General features: G+C 33.4%; 1 protein-coding gene across 4 annotated transcripts in view; it reads left to right on the forward strand.

Moving 5' to 3' along the window:
• Window positions 1-24,079, forward strand: part of SGCD (sarcoglycan delta) — a 739,981-nt gene that overhangs the window by 493,395 nt on the left and 222,507 nt on the right. For all 4 annotated transcript variants that reach the window (XM_051978786.1, XM_051978784.1, XM_051978787.1 and 1 more), the window contains exon 3: window positions 8,518-8,619. In XM_051978786.1, coding sequence (XP_051834746.1) covers window positions 8,518-8,619 — 102 coding nt within the window. The remainder of the gene's footprint in view (window positions 1-8,517; window positions 8,620-24,079) is intronic.

Below are 24,079 nucleotides of genomic sequence, written 5' to 3' on the forward strand. Positions count from 1 at the left end.
AAAGAAAATGAAGCTGGATAAATCAGATGGTTCAAGATGGCAGAAAGCTTTGAATGCCAAGCCACGGATGATTTTTGGCAGATAAGGGGAGTCCTTAAAGAATTGTGAGCAAAGCAATTACATTCCTACATTTATGAATAATAAAGGATTATTTTGTCAATCAAATGAAGGAAATGGGTTAGGGAATAAAGATAATAGAGGCAGGAGATTGGTGCTTAATTGTACTTTTGGGAAAATGAGACTTAATATTTGTGTAGTAGCAAGTAGATTAAAAAGCAGATGTAAAGTTGAAATGAAAACTCCTTGATAGGGGCTGCTAAGTGGTATGGTGACTAGAACAGTGGCCTTGGAATCAGGAGAACCTGAGTTTCAATCTGGCTTCAACACAATCACTAACTTTGTGACTCTGGACAATTTATATAACCTCTATTGCCACTAAAAAGAAGAAAAAAAAGAAAACCATTTGGTGTCTCTCTGATTAGGAAAGAACTCTTGGTAGTATAATGGTGAAATTAAACACTTATGGAAAACAATGTTAAATTTGAAAGATCGAATAGGATAAGTTGAATCTGAGGTGATAGTAGCATAGTGAGATAGAAATTGTAGGGTCATAGGTTTCAAACTGCTAGGGTACAAAAAGGTCATCTAGTTCAATCCATTCATTCTTCAGATGATATTGAGACAATTGATGATATAGCCACGACACTGAAAAGATAGTTTAGAACTATTGATTTAAAAAAAAAAAAAACAGGAGTCTTGATGGAAAAATAGCTGAAACCATGGGAATAGGTATTATTTCCAAAGGATATGTTATATAAAGTATAAAAGAAAGACAGTATTAAAAGGATTTCAAGTGAAGATGAGAAGCTATCCAAGGAGAGAAGATTATTCTCTCTCTCTCTCTCTCTCTCTCTCTCTCTCTCTCTGTGTGTGTGTGTGTGTATGTGTGTGTGTGTGTGTGTGTGTCTTTAAAATGGCACATTTATATACACCAGGGCAAAAATTATATGCATATAATTTAATTTAAAATTTAAAACTATTTCAGAAAAATATGTGAAGTCTAAAATTCTTCATGAGGAGCTTATTCCAGAAATATTTCTTAGATAGAATACATATGTAGAAAGTACAGTAATACTATACAAATACCACTGAATTATGAATCAGAGAAAATATATTCAAATCATGACTCTGCTACCTCATTTCTCTGTGAGATTATTTAACCTTCCTGGGACTCTATAAAACAAGGGGGTTGAATTACATCAAAGAATCTTAACCTTTCCTGTGTGTTATGGAACATTTTGGGCAACCTACACAATCCTTTGGATTCATTTTCAGAATAATTAAAATGCAAAAAATAAAATATATAAAATTATTTTTAAAATTATATTTAAATATGGCTTTCACAATACATTTTTAAAAGTTCATAGAACCTCAGCATAAAACTATTTGAATCAATAAGAATCTCTATCATCCTTTTCTCCTGTTACTGATCCTATGATTCTGAATCAGAATGAATCAAAAATTACAAATCACAGTCAACTTTTGTTCCCTAGTGTCTTTCCCCATATTATTTCCCAGCTGTTCTAGAGTATAGAAGAGGTTGAATGGGCTTAGCTTGTAAGGAGGTAGGAGAAATTGCACAGAAGAAATTCTTCACCTTCTTTCTCCATCTCTCCTTCCCTGGATCCTCTTAGAATATGGGTTAAATTAATCATCAACAAATAATCTTCAGGTTTGACCACTATAGGAAGGCAGTGAAAATCCTACTGAGCAAAAAAGAAATTTCATATGTTATTAATTGTACTAATAATCAGATTGATTTGTTCTTGTCAATGATAGATCTCTATTCTATATTCTTTGATTTTCAAACCAACATTCTTTCTATTGTACTACTCATCCAGTATTTATTAAGTGCCTACTATGTGTCAGGCAGTCTGGGTACAATGCCAGAATTTGGGAGTATAAAAGGACAAAAACATATTCTTGTAACCAAAGAGGTCACATCCCTGTGGAGAAATCAGCACATACCCAGGTATGTACAAGATGCAAACAGGACAGATGGAAGGTAATCTCAGAGAGAAGACACTAACATTAAGAGGGTCTGGGAAATGTTCCTTGCAAAGGCTCCTCAATCTCCACTGGGGATATTGATCAGAAAGCAGTTAGAAAGAAGATACAAGGAAAAAAAAGTTTGAGGTCTTTAAAATCTAGCAAAGAAAGAACATTGGGTAATAATTACAGCAGGTAGAAGGGAGGAGATACTTTTGCATTTCAAAGCATCTTAAAACAAGGCAACTAGGCACTGGGGATCACAACAAATAACAAAACCTCATCTCTACCTCAAGGAGTTTAAATTCTACTGATTACCAGTTGTGTCAAAAGCTGCAGAAGAATCAAGGGAGGTGAGAATTTTAAATGGTCATTGGGATTGAAGATTTGAAATCAATAAATTTTGAGAAAGCAGATTTAGTAGAGAGAAGAAAAGATAAGCTGCAAAGAACTAAGATGAGATTTGAAGTTTAGGCATTATAGATAAATACCTCCTTTAAAAAGTTTAGCACTGAAGGAGAGGAGAGAGTTGAGACATGATTGAATGGTGGAGAAGATGATGTACTGTTAGAAGACATAATTTCAAATCCGGTCTCAGACATTTACCAGTTGTGTGAATTTGAGTAAATAACTTACACTTTCTATACCTCAACTTTCCAACAGTAAACTGAGAGAGTAGGATTAGGTGACCTTTAAAATACTATTTTCACAGAGAGGTAGTTTACTGAATGGAGTACAGAGCCTGGAATTAAAATCTGGTCTCAGATACTAAGTGTGTGGCCCTGAACACGGCATTTAAACCTGTTAACCTTTGTTCTTTATCTGTAAAATGAACTAGAGAGGAAAATGGCAAACCATTACCAAGAAATCTCAAATAGATCTCTAAGAGATAAAAATGAGTGAATAAAAAAAGGTACCATTAAAATCTAAATTTATAAAACATTTTTATTTCTTTCAAAAGAAATTGGGAAGACCTGAATATAATTGTAGTCAAATGAGGGGAGGCAGGTCAATTGAAAATAAATTAGCAGGAATTCAAAATTTTTTTGTCTGATGGAGTCTATAGATTCCTTCTCAGGACTATTTTTAAATGCATAAAATACATTATGTTACATATGTTTAAAAGGGAAACAATTATGTTTAAATATAGTTATCAAATATTAAAAAGACATGTTCACAGACCCTATGTTATGAACCATCCATCCCCCATTAGAGGGTAGGAGTAGTAAGGTTCTATATAAGGCTAGAAAAAATTTGTAATTTCTCACATTTATATACTGCTTTAAAGTTCACAAGGAACTTTAAACATATCTCATTTGATCTTAAAAACAGTGCTGCTAACTGTTGAAGAGATTATTTTGGATTTTTTTTCTGTAACTTGAGAGGAGAAAAGAGGGGACAATGTATTACTTCAGAATTTTGAGAACTCAGTGTTCTCAGGCTTAACAGTGGAACAGAAGGTAGAAAATCAGAGACTTAGTTTTTTGAGCAAAGTTGAAACTGGGTATGGAGCTGAGAGGAGAGAGAGAAAAAAGTATGATAATTCTGATTTTAGTAAATGAGCAATATCAAGGGTTCATTCAGGCACCATAGTTTGATTAAACATAGTTGTAGTGGTTGGCTATAGTTTCTATAGTTTTGGATCATCTCATTTTTTTAAAATTCATTTTTTATTTCTTCCTGGACTGAAAACTACATGAAGGCAAAAATCATTTTTGTCCTTTCTATATCTCCTAATATAGGTAGTATATTTGGGACTCAGTAACTATAAGCTGATCAGTTGCTCTTTTCTGTATCCTTTGCAGATTAATTTAGTTAAAACTATTACTCTCTGTGATGTAAAATGTAGTATTCAGTGTTGAATTTGAATAATGGATCCATGCTAAGGCATTAGGATATTTTGAAATCCCCTGCTTCCTTTCATAAAGTTTCTTTTTTCTCATTGCTAATCAACAATCATTTCTTAAGAGGCTTTGGTGGGCCATGCTCTATACTAATCCACGGAAATACAAAGACAAAATTAAAGTAGTCCTTAATCTCAAAGAGTTTGCAAGTGATCTCTGCTTTTTTAAATTATTTTTTATTTCAAATAGAATAGAACTGAATTGTGAAGGAAGTATTCAGATTAGATAATTATTTTGATTCTATTGTGTCTCTTCCTTGATCACTAGACCTGTTCATTTGACTACAGCATCTCTACTCCTATTATCTAGCTATACTAGTCCTACTTCTTTTTAATGGGGCAGAGAAGATGCTTTTTTTTCTCTCTCCAGAGGACAGATGTAATGCTAAAAACACAACCAATAACTAGAAGCAAAGACAGCAGAGTGAACAGATGGGCAGTGTTTTGAGGGAGCTGATTTATACTTTTAAATACACGACTGTGTCATGTAGTTAAACCAGAGACAATAAGTCAATAAAGTCAATGGGAACATTTAAACCTTATGCTAAAAGGTTGTGGTCAGTCCTGCACACTGGGAAGTAGGCTTATTTAATGAGGGAATTGATGAATATTGAATTTTCTGAATTCTGTATAGTAATGTATCTCATTTGATAGGTTAATATGTGGCAAATATGTGGACTAGACTAGTCCTGAGGGGAGATTGACAAGAGAAATACTGGTCCTGAGAAGAACACTCAAGGATTTGATGGCAACAGATCTAAAAAGTACCAAGCATATCGATAAATGAGAAGGAAAGTACTTGTATTCCTAGCCTTTCCCCCATTCTCCTATGTAATATACTTAATAATGCCAAGTATCAAGTACACACTAGCCACTCCTGGAAAAACATGATTAGTTGGGATTCACTCAAGTCTGACTGACTACTTTAATTTTCCTGTCTCTCTTTGAGGTAATAAAAGTTTCATTTTTTTGAAGGTTAAAAAAAAAAGGAAGAAGAAAAGAAAATCTTTTTTTGTTTTGTTTTGTTTCTTTCTCATTAATTCAAGGATGATTCCAAATCTTCAAAGTGCCATTTTGTGTCTCACTCAGAGGGAAATTACAGCTTTAAAACTAACCTGAAATGCCTGTCTTAATAATAACTGTGGCTTTCTTTATTAGGTAATTAAAGTTGAAATATTTTTAACTGAGGCTGGTCTCTCAGTTTTTGATGCTTCTTCAAATTAATTTAAATGTACCGGAACTTTGATGAAAACTCACTCTGAACTTTGACATACTTTTGCTTGGCCATTATAGCTTGGGTTCTATTTTATTGCCTCAAGAAAACTGATTAAACACATTTATAAGGAGAATAGGCCATTTATGGTCATGAGTTGGAAGGTGGCAGCCAACATTCTGTCTAGTCTGGGAAAAAAGGCTTCGTCCACTGATGAGCCACAGGGGACTGGACACACTGGGTCTAGCAGGTAGGTCCTAAAATGTGAAATAGGACAAAACAAATCAGAGAAGCAAGGTGAATGTGAGAGCAGTACATCCTTTTTCTTAAAAAGTCATTTTTCTTAAAGGTTTTATGATCATAGATGGAAAGCTAGAAGCAACCTCAGGGAGTACCTCTTTTTATGGATAAGTAATCTGAGAACAGTAAGATAAAGTAATTTACCCCAAGGTCACACAGATAGAAAATGTCAGAGCCAGTTTTATCTTTAACTAAAGAAAAAAGAGAGAGGGAATGTGAAAGTCGATTATTATAGTTAATAATAATCCTTTTGTCATAATATTTCTTGAATTTGTTCTTTCTTCTCCAAGGTACTACTATCTTGATATTAATAATTACTTAATTTCTTCTAGTTCTTTATAGTACACAAAATGCTTTTCCATCTCTAGTCTCAATTGATCTTCATAACAATCCTGAAAGGAAGGTGGTGGGGATTATTTTTCATATTTTGTGAAGGAAATTAGGAAAATTAGACTCAATTCAATGACTTCCCACTTATTCTAGTTAATGACAAAGCTGAAACTAAAACCCAGATCTCCAAGTTCTGAATTCATTCTACTTTCTATCTTGTTTTAATGCCTTCTTTTGTTCAGGAGAGCAACAATCATTAAGGAATTAAGTGTCTACCAGCTACCTGGTACTGTACTAGACACTAAAGACCCCAAAACAAACAAATAAAAAAAATTAAACAATCCCTGCCTTCAAGGAGTTTATAGTCTATTGGGAGAGACCACATGTAGACAACCTCATAATTCATGAAAACAATCCTATCTCAGGACCTGGATTTTTGTTCCAGTTTCTGTAGTAGAATCCATCCCTTTTATTTCACCCAAAGTAGTTCATCCTGGCAACTCTTGCCAGGCAATAAGTCTAAATCATTATTTCTATAGACTTCTTGAACCTTTCAAGGGTCCCTTTTATTTATAGGATTAAGTCTAAACTGTGTCTTTTCATTAACTTATTCAATCATATATCTCACAGTTCCTGAACATCAAGTCTCCATCCAAATAGATCTAATGTCTTTTTTGGTCTCTGTTAAGTCTGAGTTCATTTCTGCTTCAAGATTCTATTAATTTGGAATGCCTTTCCCCATCTATGTCATGCCAGATGCTATGAATTCTTTCCTATCAATTCCTATTATTTCTACCATTTGTTACTTGCCATCACAATGCTTAGTATTTATTTTTATAAAGTCTTAAGTTCTTGTGTATTTTTATGCATATATTCCCAACATCCTCAAAAAGATTATAAACTCTTCAAGGTAGGGAGCATGTACTCTTTTTTTTGCATCTCCCACAACACTTAGCAAGAATTTAGGTCCACAGAAAGTGATTTATTAAAAGCAACTTCCTAGCAATGGCCAATATCGAAGAGACTGCCAGTAGTTGTTGTAGTTTTGTTTTGTTTTTGTTTGTTTGTTTGTTTTGTAATAGTCATAGGGAACTCTGTTGAGAAGCCAGTAAGACAATGATAAAAGGTATCTGACTGAATTCATCTATAAAGAAGGATTGAAATAATATAGCATATGAAATTATCTTTTGACTGAAAGCCATAATATACAACATCCTACACATTTTAATCAAACAGAAATTAAAATGTAATTAATAGATTAGTCTTATCTAGCTAGTTATTCTACAGTCAAGCAGATGTGTTTTATATGATTTTTTTAAAAGGGCAACCAGAAGTATGCTAGAGCTTTACTCCATGGTGCTGTGATTAGGTAGTATTCCAGGACTATATTTTTTCCCCTTCAATGGCCTGCTACTCAAGGGTCCTCATAGTCTTCTGCTGACAGCCTAATCACCCCCATTTCTTTGCTTACCATAAGGGATCTGCATCTTCCTCCAATACTCTCTCATTTTTACCTACCATCTCTTCCTCTTCAGATCCTACTGGGTAATTTGCTCTGAAAGAGTTGTAAGATTAGCTGGAAAAACTCAAGTTAGATTCTATCCTTATGTGATTGCACTTAAGGATAAAGGCAAATTGTCTCCTGCCGCCTTTAACAAATCCCAGACCATCACCAGAATTCTTGGTTAAGATGTTGTTTCTTGTATTTCATTATTTTTAGTGGCTATCATCTTTAGTCATTTGATTTATATGAAAATGCATTACTCTAGCTAAAGTAAGGAAAAATGACTATGACCAAGCAGCAGAAAACCCCAAATCCCTTTCTTTTAGTCTTTGAAATGCATTATCTGATGTTTCAATTTGAAGGTTTCGCCATCTTGAATCTTCTTCCTATGAAGTTCATATGAGAGAATGAAAGTTGACTTAGGTTACTCTGTGGGAATGCTCTGATATCATGAAGTCAGGAGTCAAGGCAAAGATTCAGTTGTTTCCTTGCTGTCAGCTTTACCTACAATTGTCTAGTTAAAGCCTATAACAAAGGAAGAATGGACAGAAACCTTATGTCAATCTCTTCTGCTTAAATGAATAAACAATAATTTTTTTTGCACTTCCAAGACATGGGTTTGGGCTTTCCAGAGAGAGAAATGCACATTCAATGACTGTCTACTGAGCCAGAGGATGTGCTCTGATATTCAGACTGTCACCAACTCTTATCCTTTGAAACAGCATCCAGTAAGAAGATAGAATAAAACTTCCTGTGAGGAGTTAAATCTATTGATTGTATTATGCCCATATAAAACATATACAGTAAGATATGTGATAGAGTGGGATGGAACCCCACAGATTTTTGAAAAGAGCATTTCTCAAATGATTAGCTTCACTTGAACATGGAAAGTCATCCTCTCATCTCTTTCCCCTCCCCTTTCCTAATCCCTCTACCCAAACTCTCTTAAATGGGCATCTTTCATTTGTGGAAATGGTTTACTGGTAAATAATATAGATTACTTGAACTAGAATTTTCTTAGAAAAAGTAAGCTCCAAGGATAATATGCATAATTGTTTTGAACAATGTCTCCCAATATTTTATATGTTCTCCTGGACTAGAAAAAGATTTTTAAAATGCAATAACTGTTTCAATTTCTGACAGTCTGGAGTATTAGCAGTCTTGGCTAATAGCTTTTTTCTTTGTATGTGTTTTTGTGTGTCTGTGTGTGCATTTCAGGATGGAATGGGAAACTTGAGAATCACAGAAAAAGGTCTAAGGTTAGAAGGAGACTCAGAATTCTTGCAACCTCTCTACGCCAAAGAAATCCAGTCCAGACCAGTAAGTTTTTGATCAGAGAAGAGAGAATGATTTTACATCTGTAGTTTGAGTATGAGAAATGATGTGTGTTGCCATGGCATCCTACAAACTTGGAACAACAGAAAAGTCCTGTAAAGAGAGAATGGGGTTGGGTAGGAGACATGGGTTCTGCTATGGCCACAAATTAACTATGAGCCTCTTGAAAAGATCATTCAAATTCTTTGGGACTTTGTTTTTTCATTGTCAAATGGAAATGATAATATTTGCCTGCCTTTTCAGCAAAGGACTGAACATAAAATGAGATGATAGAGATGGAAATTCCAGAATTATAAGTTGATGTTAGAACAGAAACAAGATGAGATAGAAAATAGAAATGGATTTGGAGTTGGTGAAGCTGTATTCAGATTCTTCTTCTGACAACCACAATTAACTGTGTGACCTTGGAAAAGTCATATAACCACCCTACAACTTGATTTGCTTAAGAATTGGACTAGATAACTTCTGACATTCTTTCTAGTTTGAAATTTTTGACTCAATAAATGTATTATTCTATTAATTATCGTTAGCAAGACATAGCAAAGGCAGGTTTAGAAATGAAGAATTAGAATTTCCTACAATATGACCTGGGTTACTATGATTGTGATGTCAGGTTATTTAGAAAGCAGTTGTTATAATATCAACGAGAATTTAAATTTCAAATGGAACACACACACACACACACACACACACACTCTTTCATATAAATTTAATATATTCACCCAATATATCATTCTTTCACGTGGGTGGTGAATTTTGAAACATTTTGCCCTTTTGCCTTTATTAGTAGATAATATTGCCAGCAGTTGGGCAACAAGGGGGGGAAAGTTTATTATTGTAATTGTTCCACTGGTCAAATACCAAGTCCCCTTACATGTAGCAAATAAATGAAAGCTTTTTTCAAATTTCATAATGTCATTATACTAGGCCTTGGTGGGAAAAACCAAGATCAGTGGCTAAGAGTTTTGGGGAAGTAGATTTGTGCTTGTACAAAGTAGTCTGTTCTAATAATTTGTGCTAAACTATGAAATAATGAGCTCTCCATTAATTGAAATATGTTCAGATGTTAGAGGATATTGTCGAGTGGGTGGATTTTTGCATTAGATGAAAAACTGGACTAGGGGACCCTTAAAGCCCTTTCCAGTTATATGATACTATGAGTCTTAAATGTCTAAAACCCAGAATTTGACATGAAAAAAAAATGAAATTCCACAACCCAATACAATATATGATTTTACCTTAATAACATTCAGGCTGACTTGCATTTGAACTGTGAAACTTTGAGATTGTCAATAAATGTTAATGCATATCTATTTTTATACATACTCACATACATATGTATTTATGTATATATAATATAAATGTATACACACAGAGACATAGAAACAACAAATCAAACCATTGTATAAGAATTGAGTATCTTCAGATGTCAGAAAACTGATCTATGCAATAAGATGCTAAATAACTAGTAAACTAGTATTGATATCTAGTATAATCCCCTCTGTATAACTAATAGGGGCAGGGGCAGAGTATATAAGATGATTAGTAACACTTCTTTCAGGAGGAGAATTTATTAATTTACTCTCTTCTCTTGAATTTACACTTTAGAGATATCCTTTTAAAGAAAAACTTGTAATCACAAGATCTAAATTTGAATTCTCATTCAGCTGTTGGTTAGCCATTTGACCTAAGGCATTTGGAAAGAAGAGAGTAGACTGAATGAGTTGGAGACCCTTTCCAACTCTTCTATGATCAAATAATAGGAGGTACAAGATGGGCAAATAATGAAATTTGGTTGTATTTATTTAATTTGAGTTCCTTGTATGTAAATCTGTTAGTTGTGTTAGTGCAGCCCTGCCCAGAATGAGTTTTAAAAATAAACATTGAAGAAGGAATTTTTCAAGCATAATTTTCAAGTGTTTTCAAGCATTGAGGTATAAGCGCTTCCAAATACAAACAAAGCAATAACCTATTTGTGTCTTCCTCCCAAATAATGTGTAAATTATAAATTATGCTTAAGTTCTTCCCAGTCTAACAAGGACAATTGGCAACACATTGCTAAGCCTTCAGTTGCAATTACTCTGACTACTTAAAAATAGTAATGTTGCAAGTATTTTTTAAATTTCTAATTTCAGCTTTCAATAGTCCAAACTGGTCTTTTTCTTATTAGTCAAAATTAGAAAATTCTGTGCAAATAAACAAATGTATGAGAGGAATCTGTGAGCCGATTTAAAAAAAAAAAAGAGTTACGACTAATTGTAGGAAGCTTTTTGGAAGAGAGGATTTGGACTTAAATTCAAAAGAAAATAAAGATACTAGTTTGGCCACAAGAGGCAGAAAACTGTTACACAGGTTGAGCCCTTAAATAAAACATTATTTATTTACAAATTGGCTAGTCCTTCTAAAATTAAACAGATAAGCTACAACCAGCTCAAATAATCATTCATTTAGGGACATATATAAACAAACAAATAAAAACCCTCTTAATAATTAAAAATAATGAACAGGATTTTTTTTAACTAAAAGATTTATTTTTTTTATCATGTCATGGTTTTCTGTAACTCATTTCCAAATTAATCAAGCACTTTTACTGTTTAATATTATTTTTCAGTCTCACATTAAGTTTTTTTCTACATCTGAGAACAAGAGCCTACTCTCTCAGTCAGTGCAAAACTTTACAAATATTTTTATACAAATATATATATTTTATACAAATATATGATACAGATATATTTTACAAATATATTTACAAATATTATTTCATTTGATTCTCATATGGAATTTGTGAGGTAGGTACTGTTATGACTCACATTTTACAGTTGAAGAAACTGACGTAAACAAGTTATGTGACTTCCCAGGGTTATACAGATATATAGAGGCTGAATTTGAATTCAAATCTTCCTGACTTCAGACCCAATGATCTATTCACTATTCCATGCATATACCTCTAGGAAAGTATTGCCTGATAATTTTCAAATGGGTCAGACCATTTACAAAAAGGCCACTTAGGTACTATACCTTAACATTATAATATTGTATTTCCTCACAGAGGACTGCTTAAAGACCAGGGTCTTTCAAACTTTGCAATAATGCAAAAAGCTAAATTTGCACAGAAGATAAAAGCACAAAATTATTAAAGAATTACTAATAGTTTGAACCTGATTCTCTCCTATAATCCCCAAATTAGAAATGAGTTTTCTCTTTCATCATCTTGGAATTCACAAAGAACTTTCCATCTCTTCATAGAATTATGTTGTTAGTTGTGTGTGTGTCATAGTTCTCTCAGAACAATAAGGAAATATTATATTGTCTCTGTGTCTCTCTCAGAACCTAATAGAGTATCAAGGACCATCTCTAGTCATTTTGATCTATATCTGGCCACTGGACCCAGATAACTCTGGAGGGGAAAGTGAGGCTGGAAACCTTGTGCAACTCTTCCTAACTCAAATCCAATTCTCTTAGATGCCATAGCATCACCTCAATGAGGTCGTGGTCCACATTCCTATTGTTCTTAGTAATTCAGTGTTGAATATTGAGTATTTAAGGCCATTATTAGAAGTTGGCATTTAAATATATGATGATAAAAGATCAAGGAAGCAAATAATATCTGGATCTATAGATAGGGGAAAATTTTATGACCAAACTAGGAATAGGCAAGATCTCAAAATGTATAATAGACAATTTTGATTAAATAAACTTAAAAGGATTTTTTGTACAAACAAAAGTGATACAACTAAAATTAGAAGGGAAACATTCAACTAGAAAAATATTTGTAGCAAATATCTTTTATAAAGGTTTCATTTTTAAGCTGTGTAAGGAAATTATTCATATTTATAAAAATAAAACCCATCCTGTTACTGAGTAATAGTCACAATATGAAAAGGCAGTTTCCAAAGGAAAAAAAATTCTAACTATATGGAAAAAATGTTCTAAATCATTAATTATTAGAGAAACTAAAATTAGAGCAAATCTGATGTGCCATCTCACTATCCTAAGATTGGCAGAAATGACAAAAAAAGGAAATTGACAGAAATTGGCATTGGCTCTGGAACCATAGTGGCATGGTAAAGACAGTAAAATATAGTAGATTTTTGGCAACAAAATAATTTAGTATAGATAGGGAATTGAATTTAGGGGACTTAGAAATAGGATGTTCTATCTAGGTCTAGGTGCACTGAATCCTTGTCAAAGGTGATGGAAAGAGCACAAAGAATAAATGAATTCTAGCAGTAAGGTAGTTCAAAAAAAAAAAAAAAAGCAAATAGCCAAGCAAACTGATTCCCCTGGGGTTTGATTTCAGTGAAAAAACCTCTCCAATTTCTACTTCAATCCTCCCTTGCCATAAACTTCCTCATCATAGCAGTTTTAGCCTCCCAGGAATGATAAGAAATTTTGTTTTCCATTGCTTTTCTGTGGGAGGGCATCTCTTATCTTTCTTTTATACAGAAAAGGTGTCCATTTGCATTAATATACAGCCCCCTTCCCTTTTATGGTAGGTAAATAATTAAACAATATTTAATGTCATTTTAACTTTACCTTTCAGTAGTCCTCCTGGAATTGGACCAGTAGAGTAATCACAGAAAGTTCAGGATGATATCCAATTTCATTATTGAAGGTTGTAACCCTAGTAAAGCCACTACAAATTGATTTGTGTGATAGCAATCACTTAGGAAGAAAAGTTAATGAGAAAATGTTCATATCTATAAACATTTTCATCTAGGAATTAAATGAAAGCCTCAGGACCTTCTAACTTCAGTTGTATTGAAGTGCAGAACATGTGTGTGGAAAAACCTAGAATACTATTCAGGAAGTAACACAGGAGGATAAAGGATAAATAAACTAACTTGCCATGAACTATCCCTAGAAATACCACTAGAATCTAGTTGGACCAGAGTTTGCATATTTAAACAATTTGTTGTTATTGTGCCCTATTTTAATCCACATTTCAGTGTAATGAAGAAGGGGAAGGAAACATTTCTCCTCCATTTAGAGATGTGCTTTTTGCAATGCATCATAAGTAAATGGCGTGAGTAAAGACAATAGCTGGCAAGAAAGTTTGGCCAACAGAAGCAGATCTTCTTATGTCCTTAGCAAAGTTGTCAACTTGATTGTTTATATTTAAGTATTATCCATATCATTTTTATGAATAAACTAACTTAAAAGGCTTAAGAATGATAAATAGGAAAACAGGTTAAAAAAGTAAAGTTTAGACATTCACCTTAAGGATGATCATAGATCACTGGCTTTGGAATCACAAAGACTCATTGTCCTGAGTTCAAATTTGACCTCAGATACTTACTAGCTATGTGAACCTGGGAAAGTCACCTAACCATTTTTTGCCTCAATTTCCTCATCTGTAAACTGAGCAGGATAAAGAAAGACAAACCAGTCCATTATCTCTGCCAAGAAAATCCCAGATAGAGTCATGAAGAGTCAGACATGACTGAAAAAACCCTCAATAATAGCAACATAAGTATAGCAATATTTTAGGAAGTTTTTGATACTAGAATAATTTTGAGCTAGAAAGTTCCAAGCAAATAAATAAATAAAATAATATAAATAATATGTTTATTATTATAAATTAAAATAATTATAAATAAAAATAAAATAAAATAAATAAATAAAAATAATAAAAAAGAAAAGAAAAAGAAATTAGCTAACTCCTTTAAGTCCCAATTAAAATCCACTTTCTCCAGAAAGACTTCTCTAGCCACTCTTTATTCCAATACCATTTCTCTGTTAATTATTTCCTTTTTATTATTATGTCTTATTTGTATATATTTGTTGCATGGGATTTTCCCCATTAGATTGAAAGCTACTTGAAAGTAAGAAACTGTCTTCCATTTATTTTTGTATTCCCAGCTCTTAAAACAGCAGCTGGCACATAGTAGGTACTTAATCTTTGTTTATTGACTGATTGATTTGTAGAGGGCTGAAACTCTTGAGTTGATGCACTGAGGTCAGGACAGCTGAGCACTTGAGGCTAACTAGCGATTGGACAATATTCTATGGGCATATGCTTGGAAAAGGGCCCTTCCCACTATCCTGTGCTGACTAGATGATTGGTGTATACAGAGGAATGTAGGAGGGACTAGGGGTGAAGTAAGACTAGCCAGAGTCACTTTTTGAGGTGGGTGAGGAAGAAGGTGGTTGCAGAAATCCTATTTCCATCCCCTTCACATTACCCCTAAAGATCAAGAATAAAGACTAAGGACTTTTGCTTATCCTGACTCCAGCTGATTCTAAGGTATCCTGAGTGCTAGTGCAATCATCACATTGATTGATCTCAACTCTCTCAAAAAAGGACAGAACATGGATTTGAACATGTCCTTGGTTTCTAAATGTAGCACTTTACCCTCTACATCATACTGAATAGTTGGTATATATCATGGAGAACAAATAAGAAAGTAGATAAAACAATAGCAAGACCAGATTGAAAATTTGGGGAAAGGAATCTTCAATCTTAAATCTTTTACCCTAATTAGCACAGTGTTATAAAAAAAAAAGAAAAAAGAAAATGTCAGAGCAAATCAATTCAATAAACATTTGGTAATTATTGTATGCAAGGCATTATGCTAAGTCTAGAAAAAGGAAGAAGAAAAATCAGAACCAGCTTTCAAAGAATGTGTAGTCTAATGGGGTTAAAAAAAAAAAAAAAGAGGATCTAACCTATACAAATAAGCATAATATAAAGCAAAACAAAATGTGATAGAGAGAAGAAGGGGGCAAAGTTGCTTGAGAGAAGAGGAAATAAGGGTACTCTTGCATAAGCAAAGGCATGGAAATAGGAGAAAACAGGCTGTAAACATGAGTCAAAATTTTTCCAGTTTGGCTGAACATAAAATTAAGTCTGGCAGGTAGACTGGCACATGGCTGAAGAGTTCCCTGAAGCATAGGTCATCCTTTGTTTAGTAGGCATGAGAAGTTGCTGAAGGTTTTGATTTAGAGTGACATGATTAGCAATACATTAAGAAATTTGTCTGAGTAATAATACAGAAGAAAGGATGTATATTAGAATCCAAGAGACCAATTGTTATTGTTAGTGGAGTTAATTACTAAGACTTCAGTTCATCTGTGAGTAGACCTAAGGTCAACAGGAAAAAGTCCACTCAACCTTCAAACCTGATTGTAAACTTAACCTTCCCTACTAAATATTCCATGATTGCCCAAGCCCAAAGTGTCTTCTCCCTCCACTGAATACTTGTAGCACTGTCTGAACCATTCATTTAAGCCCTCAATATATGCGTCCTTGTATTTCTATTTAGCTTTTTATCTCTTACTCTTTCCCTTCCTCCTCCTCTCAACACAGGACAGCTGGGTGACTTCATGGTGCATCTTCATGAGTTCAAATCCAGCCTCAAACACTTATTAATTGTGTGACCCTGATCAAGTCACTTAAACTTGTTTGCCTTAGTTCCTTGTCTGTAAAATGAGCTAGAGAAGGAATGACAAACTACTCCAATATTTTTGTCAAGAAAACTGCAGATGGGGTCATGAAGAGTCAGACATGTCTGAAATGACTGAATAACAACAGCCATCTCCTTCCTTGCACATTATTAAAAGCAGTGCTCTCTTTAAACTGTACAATAATCTGTGTCAGACATTAAAGCCACTATTCCACAGAAGGTTTATAGATACAACTGAGCTTCCTTTCTTCTCCCAATCCATTAAAATAGGATCTTACGATCTTTAGGAACAGAGAAAATTAGGTTGCTGGAGCTGGTGGTGATGCTAGAAGGTTCATGATTATAGCAGTGTTTTTGAAAGATTTGGATCGTAAGGTTAAAAATTTAAAGTTTCGGGGGGAAAGTGAGACCTAGAAAGATAAAATAAATTGCCCCTACTCTCGAGGGACATATTGGTAAGACAAATGTCAAGAAAATGGCCAGATAATGGCATGAAGCATAGGAGCTGAGATTAGAAGTGGGTAATTAAGGCGGTCCTTGGTTTTCACAATAAGGTCTGGGGGGCAGAAGTTTAAGATGTAAAAATGCTAAATCCTTTGAGTCATAGTTTCTACTTAAAATGGCTGTTGAGTAGACTTCAAGAGAATCAGTTAAGCCAAAGTAACTTGCGTTTTTATACATACAAGAAAATAAATAAAGTACTAAAGTACTGACTGACAGACATCACAATGGTTATCTACATATATTTGGAAGAGAAAATAAATAATCCCATCCTGTGTTATCTTAGGCAAGTCACTTTCTCCATGATGATAGTTTTGTTGTTGTTCTAGTTGTTTTTCCTTTGTGAAATAAGGGAATTGCACAAAACCAGGGATTCTCAATCTGGAGCAGTGAATTTTATTTTTATATAATGGTAACTACTTCAGTATAATTGATTTCCTTTATATCACTATATATTTTATTTAATGAATGTTTTGTGATTTTAGAAACACTCTAAGAAAGGGTTTCATCAGATTGTCAATGGGGTCCAGGACATACACAAAAAAAGGTTGATGAACCCCTGAACTAAATAAGTCTCTTCTGGCTCTGCATTCTAATTTAATGATTCAGTGAATGTGTTGGGATCACAAGTTTTATGTCTATGAGTCTTAAGAGCATGAACTCATTTTTAGAAATTTCAGAATTGAAACAACAGGTGACTGAAAAGGTGAAAAATTATGGTGTGTTGACATGGCTTGAAAGTTTTCAAAGTGCCCGAGTGCTCATCATCTAATAATTCTCCTGGGATTATTCTGACATTTAATTTAATTGTGGGACTAAGATGTTCTGTCATTGCTGCTCATATTGTTGCTTTGTTGCTGTTTTGAGGGTAGTTGCTGTTGCTATGTATTTTAACAAAAAAGTTGTAGAAAAATGCCCAAATAAGAGCTATTTTTTAAACAAGCTAAGCTTTGAGTTATGTCAGATCTATTTTGAAAAAACTCTCACAGTAAGTGGTAGACTCAGAAATTAGCAATGTAATTTGGAGATTGTTTTGTTGTTGTTGCTTTTGGTTGTTTGTTCATTTGTTTTTTGGACAGACCTGGATTTATTCATATAGGGAATTTAGGAAACTCTCTGTATGTATAGAGATCAGCCATTTTTCTGCAATGAGTTGCCTCTTTAGAGGTCTTAGAGTTTCTTGGGAGCCTGCTATGACTTGCTCAGGATCATACAGTCGGTATGTATCAGAGCCAAAAAGAGCTGGACCAACATCTTTCTGACTGAGGCAGAATCTGTGCATTCTATAATTTGTGAGAACTATTTGGAGATTATGGTTTAGAATTTAAACACATGGAAGAAAATTTCCTCCATTCTGCATTTTTTATTATATTTCATTGGAAATTTGCCATCCTTGTTTAAGATTAAACTAAATCCCCATTCCCTAAACTCGTCAGACAGGTTTCTTTTATTATAATTACAATTAGCAAGTCATTTTGGTTAAAATATGAAGGATACTTTAGCCTGATCAGGGTTTAAAAATTTGGGTTTTGCTACATGGGGACTCTCAGTCTTCTCAGAATAGAATAGGAGCATAGTCCATTTTTTTCCAATTTTTTCCAAGCATCCTCAAAGGACAAGCATGGAAAAGAAGCTTTCCTTTCCCACCCCTTCCATGTCTGCTCATTACACTATAGCAGCATCTGTGAGGGTGAGATTACTGTCCAAATCAGTCAGACTTTGCCACCTCACATGCCTAAGAAGCAGATGTTCTCTTGACAAAGCTTGCATTTCTCCAGAAGCTGTGTATCTGCTGTTGCCATTGTCACCGAGCCATAGCTGGCAAGGAGGGGCCCAAGAACAAAGAGGAAGCACTATATTTTGAGTATTAGAATTCTGTGACTCAAACTTTAGTGCCCAGGGCAAAATGGAAGGTACTGAATTCATATGGATCTTTCAAAGAAGGCTGGACCTTGATTAAAAAGATACCACTGTCATTGGAAGCTTTGCTGTGAGGTGCCATGTTTCCAGCTAGCTTCAAAGCTAAATGATAGATATTGTGGGTTCTCCCTGGCAAGCTGAACATCTTCAACTCCCAGTTGAACATCTTGCACACTAAACAGTATTTTCCATGCCACTTGTATGGAACACGAGCATCTTGCTGTCTTTAATTAAGAAGCTAACTGGACCATGAAGTATTGCCTGAGTAAATAAAAGTGATTTGTACTTAGTCAGAAAGGCACATTAGGCATCTTTGCATTTCTTTTCTTGCACATAAATTATGGAGATTATTAAAAATTGGAAGGGTCATCTATAAGCCCATCTGTACTGCAAAGCCAATTGTCATTCCCAAAATGTATCTGTCTTTCTAAGTGTTGTAATTTATTATGGACAATAGTGGGAACCATCTGCTTACTTAAAAAAAAAAATATTAACCAGACAAGCAAACTTTGAATGAAAGTTGCATATAAAAGTACAGTAATTTTGTGTTCTAGGAAAACACAAATAATGCTTCAATAGTCTCAGACAGAAAGTGCCCTGAAAATGATTGGTGATTTTTTTTTTTAGTCTAGAAAAATGATGTGCACTTTTTTCCTGGGAAAATTTCAGGATGTAACTATCAATCAGTCAATCAACAAATATTTATTAAATAACCAAGCATTTGTGTTTCAGGATTTGTGCTAGGTGATGAGGATACAAAAGAATAAGGAAAAAAATAGTCCTTGCTCTTAAGAAATTTGTACTATTGGGGAAGGCAATGTATATATTTATAGGTATGTAAAACTAGATATAAAATATTTAGAGTGGAAAGTAATTGTTGTACCTGGGGGAGTGTCAGAAGAGGCCTTAGGTAGATAAAAGTTTGAGGTCAGCTTTGAAGATGCCTAAGGATGCTAGGGCAGTTAACTGGTTCAGTGAAAAAGTGACAGGCCTACAGTGAGGAAAACTTCTCTACCTGAGTTTAAATCTAGCTTCAGGAATCTCTTCGATAAAAAGATCTAATTCAGTTTCAATTGATCAAGGATGGACAGAAGCAGCTACACCCAAAGAAAGAACACTGGAAAATAAATGTAAACTGCTTGCATTTTTATTTTTCTTCCCAGGTTATTTATACCTTTTGAATCCAGTTCTCCCTGTGCAACAAGAGAACTGTTTGCATCTGCACACATATATTGTATCTAGGATATACTGTAACCTATTCAACATGTAAAAGACTGCTTGCCATCTGGGGGAGGGGGTAGAAGGAGGGAAGGGAAAAATCAGAATAGAAGTGAGTGCAAGGGATAATGCTGTAAAAAATTACCCTGGCATGGGTTCTGTCAATAAAAAGTTATTTAAAAATAAAATAAAATAAAATAAAATAAAATAAAAATCTAGCTTCAAAAATTTGCCAGCCATATGACCCTGGGCAAGTCATTTAACCCTGTGTGCCCTAATTTCCTTTTCTGGAAAATGAACTGAAAAAGAAAATGGTGAACCACGATGGTATCTTTGCCAAGAAAATTCCAAATAGCATCATAAACACTCAGACATAATTGAAAAAATGACCAAACAAAGATGCTAGGAGGCAAAAAAGAGGAGTGAGTGCATTCTAGGCATGTGGGACAGCTTCTAAAAAGGCATGTGAAGGAAAAATAGAAAACCCTGTCAGAAGAATGATATGTGTAACAATTTGTTATGACAAAAGAGTTTCTGAAGAGGAATAATGTATCATATATTCAGAAAGGCAAGTGAGAGTCAAATTGTGACAGATTTTAAAAGCCAAACAGATTTGTATTTAATTCTAGTTATACTAGGAAGTCACCAAAATTTATTAAATAAGAGAATAACTTAGTCCTTTATTTTAGAAATATCACTTAAATGCAAAAGGGATCAAAAACAATAATAAACTTTCCTTAGTCTGTCCCTCCAAAAAAAGACTTTAACAGAAGTAAAATATTCTGAAATCATAGTATGATTTGAATGGCAGGGTACAGCTATTCTGTTACCAAATATCTCACTCTCTTCCTATCACTATGCCTGAAATTCCACCATCAGAATTGCTTTCTTTGGAGGATTTTTTTTTTTATTTTTAGATTAAAATGAAAATACCTTTGGGCATGAGAATAAATAATGCCATCTTGTACATTATCAGTTGAAACATCCCTGGTATTTAGTTATCATTACATTAGTTATTAGACAGATTTTTTAAAAGGTCAGTTGGGGGTCAAGAAGAAAAGGAAAAAATCCCAAAGACAAACTTCATCTGTCAAAATTTTACTCCAAATAGAATTTTTAGTGTTTTCCCATTCACAGATCAAGGAAAACACCATTAAAACAAATTCATGCAGAGCAAGGAGACTCCAGTTCCATAAGAACTGGCTCTATTCATTCAGAAACTTTGGATTCTCTTCCATGTATTGGTTACATCAAAACAAACAAATAAAAAACAACCAAAAAGGTGTCATCTTCTCTGAATTCTATTTTAATGAAAGTTTCTATTTTCCTAACTGCAAATGACTAGTTTGTCTGGTAATAGAACTTGTTTATTTCATAAGTGACATTTAAGAGGAAAAAAAAACACTCACAAATATTGTGATTCATATAGTTTATGTTCTTCTCCTGATAAAAAGAAGTCTTTGTTAGATAATAGATTTCATAGAGTCAACATTACCTACTGAATGCTTAAGTGTATATCTTTTAATATATAATTCAGACCTGAGTGTGCCTATGTGTATCTAGAGTTTGTATCCAGATTTTATATCACCTTCCTGAGACTTATCTAATCTGATGTGTACTACCTACTTTTATGATTCATATTATGATAAATCATATGGCCAGAAAGAATCTAGTATATGCTGCTGGTGAAGAAAAAACAAAACAAAACCAACTAAAAATTCCTAAATGTTAAAGGTTGTATTTTAATCATGATGATCCATTGAAAACTTCTCACATAAGAGGTAGTTTTGGAAAAGGAACAGGTGTTGAAGAATATAGTATATGAGGATAAGATTTGAATATACATACATACACATACACACATATAGTCATTTTTCAATTGTATCCAACTCTTTATGATCCCATTTGGGATTTTCTTGGCAAAGATATTGAACTTGTTTGTCATTTTATTTTCTTCTTCAGCTTGCTTTACAGATGAGGAAATGGAAGTAAGCAATATGTTTCTGTGTGTGTGTGTATGAACATACTCCTACATACATTTACATGTATGAAAATATGTATATGTATATTTTCCTTGTAGTCTAATAAATCTGATCAAGGTGTCTTTAAGCTAAAAATGGAGGTTATGGGCAGAGAAAAGTACCCACCCGGTTCTGCAAATGCAGATACCATGGAAAGTAGCAGGTGCAACATAGGAAGATTATCAGCAAATAGGATAAGTGATTCATAGGAGACAATGCCCAAGAAAGAAAAGAGCTTACAATAAACCCCAAGGCCTCAGATGTCTTTATACAAATACATTTAGTATAGATAATAAGCAAAGTAAATGAGAGACCTTAATGTAAAAAGGTAAATTCAACTTTGACAGCTTTAGAAATATGATCCATAAATGTGATATTCTGATAGAAAGATACTTTCTTTCAAAAGGATAACATTAAAGGAGAAATGAGAATGGTTATAATTCTAGTTTTTTCTTTGTTCATTTTTGGGGAGCATTTTGTTTTTTTAGTTTTTTGTTTATTTATTTGTTTGTTTTTTGTCACAAAGCTGTTCTTATAAATTCATTGGAAGCCATGTCATTGCTACTATTTTCGTTTACTCCTAGAGCCTTGGGACCAGTAGTATACCTCTCCTCAAGTCCCAAGGTACTTTATTGTGATGCAAAACTATGTGAAATGAGAGTCAGAATCCAAAAGAACTTCCAAGGGGCTAGCAGGGGTCCTCAAACTACAGCCTGCGGGCCAGAAGCAGCAGCTGAGGATGATTCTTCCCCTCACCCAGGGCTATGAAGTTTCTTTAGTTAAAGGCCCACAAAATAACGTTTTTGTTTTTACTATAGTCCTGTCCTCCAGCAGTCTGAGGGACAGTGAACTAGCCCCCTATTTAAAAATTTTTGAGGGGCCCTGGATGGGCCTAATCTTTTAAGATCAATTAATCATTTAGATTTGTTAAATGGCTAAAATGTGCCAAGTGTTGTATTAACTACTAGGGATTCAAATATCAAAATCAGAGTTCTTGGCCTCAAAGAGCTTACATTCTATGAATATATTTTCATAGATATAGCTACAAAGTTGGACAAAAAAATTTTAAGTGCACAATGAGACAAGTATATTAATACACCAGTTTATATAGAGAAAGAGTCAAGCATTTCTCTCCACTATTATTTCATTTAAAAAAATCCTAACTTTATCAATAAGATTAAAAAAAGAAAACAATCAAAGTATAGACATCAGCCAAGAGAAAACAAAACTATCCCATTTGCAGTTGAATAATAGTGCACTTAAAAAATTCCAGAAAGTCAATAAAGAAAATCATGGAGAAAATTAATGGGTATAACACAATTGTAAGATACAAAATATATTCACAAAATCATTAGCATTTTTAGAAACAGTACTAAGCAAAATTCAAGAAGAATAAGAGAAATTGTATTTAAAGTACAAAATTCATAAACTACCTGGGAGTTAATCTACCAAAACATAAATAAATTTATAAAAATAAAATTATAACAGCAAAGGACTGGAAAGAAGGAAGAAGTCCACTGATGGGGAAATATTTCAGGAAATCATGCTATGTGAATATAAGAGAATAACACTGCTATAAATGCTAAATATGAAAAATTCAGAAAAACATCAGAAGATATGTAAACTGAAACAAAACAAAAATATAAAGCTAATAACTACAACAATATAAATGGAAGTAACAACCACCACAAAAAACTGAATGTTTCATATTATACCAATCAAGATTTGTCCTTAAGAAGAGCATATATCTGTCTTTCTTCTCTTAAGCAGAGAACAAAAGGTATAGAATATAATAAAAACTGCTAGAATCAACTGATATATTGGCTGGCTGCTTTTAGTGAACCACATTTTTCTTTTTTCTTTTCTTTTTTAGTCTTTATTATAAAGAGTAGTTTGATATAGGGAAAGGAGGAAGAAATTTATTTAGAAAGAAAAGTAATATGAAACCAAAAGGTATCAGTGTTTTGAAAATACAACCACAATTCACCAAATAATAATAAAAAAGAGAGATCAAGATACTTTGAAAGAGAAACATTTATCTTAAGTAAGCTATACAAGTGTAATACAAATGATATCAACCAAATCTATTTACCATTTATTTCTATCAAATTATCAAGGAAATACTTTTTAGAACTAGATTTAGTAAGAATATTAAGTATAAAATTTATATATATGAACAACAGTTCTAGAATATGAAAATAGATGATTAAAAAGTACAAAAGGGGATACATGCATTACCAGTCTTTAAACTTAAAATAAGTAATCATCAAAAAATGGATATTGGTTAAAATAAAAGAAGAAAAACAGTTCAGTGGAACAGACTAAACAAACTAAAACAATAACAAAAATGATCAATAATATTAGAAAACTATTTAATAT

The sequence above is a fragment of the Antechinus flavipes genome, chromosome 2 (genome assembly GCF_016432865.1).
Source record: "Antechinus flavipes isolate AdamAnt ecotype Samford, QLD, Australia chromosome 2, AdamAnt_v2, whole genome shotgun sequence".
NCBI classification, from domain to species: Eukaryota; Metazoa; Chordata; class Mammalia; order Dasyuromorphia; family Dasyuridae; genus Antechinus; species Antechinus flavipes.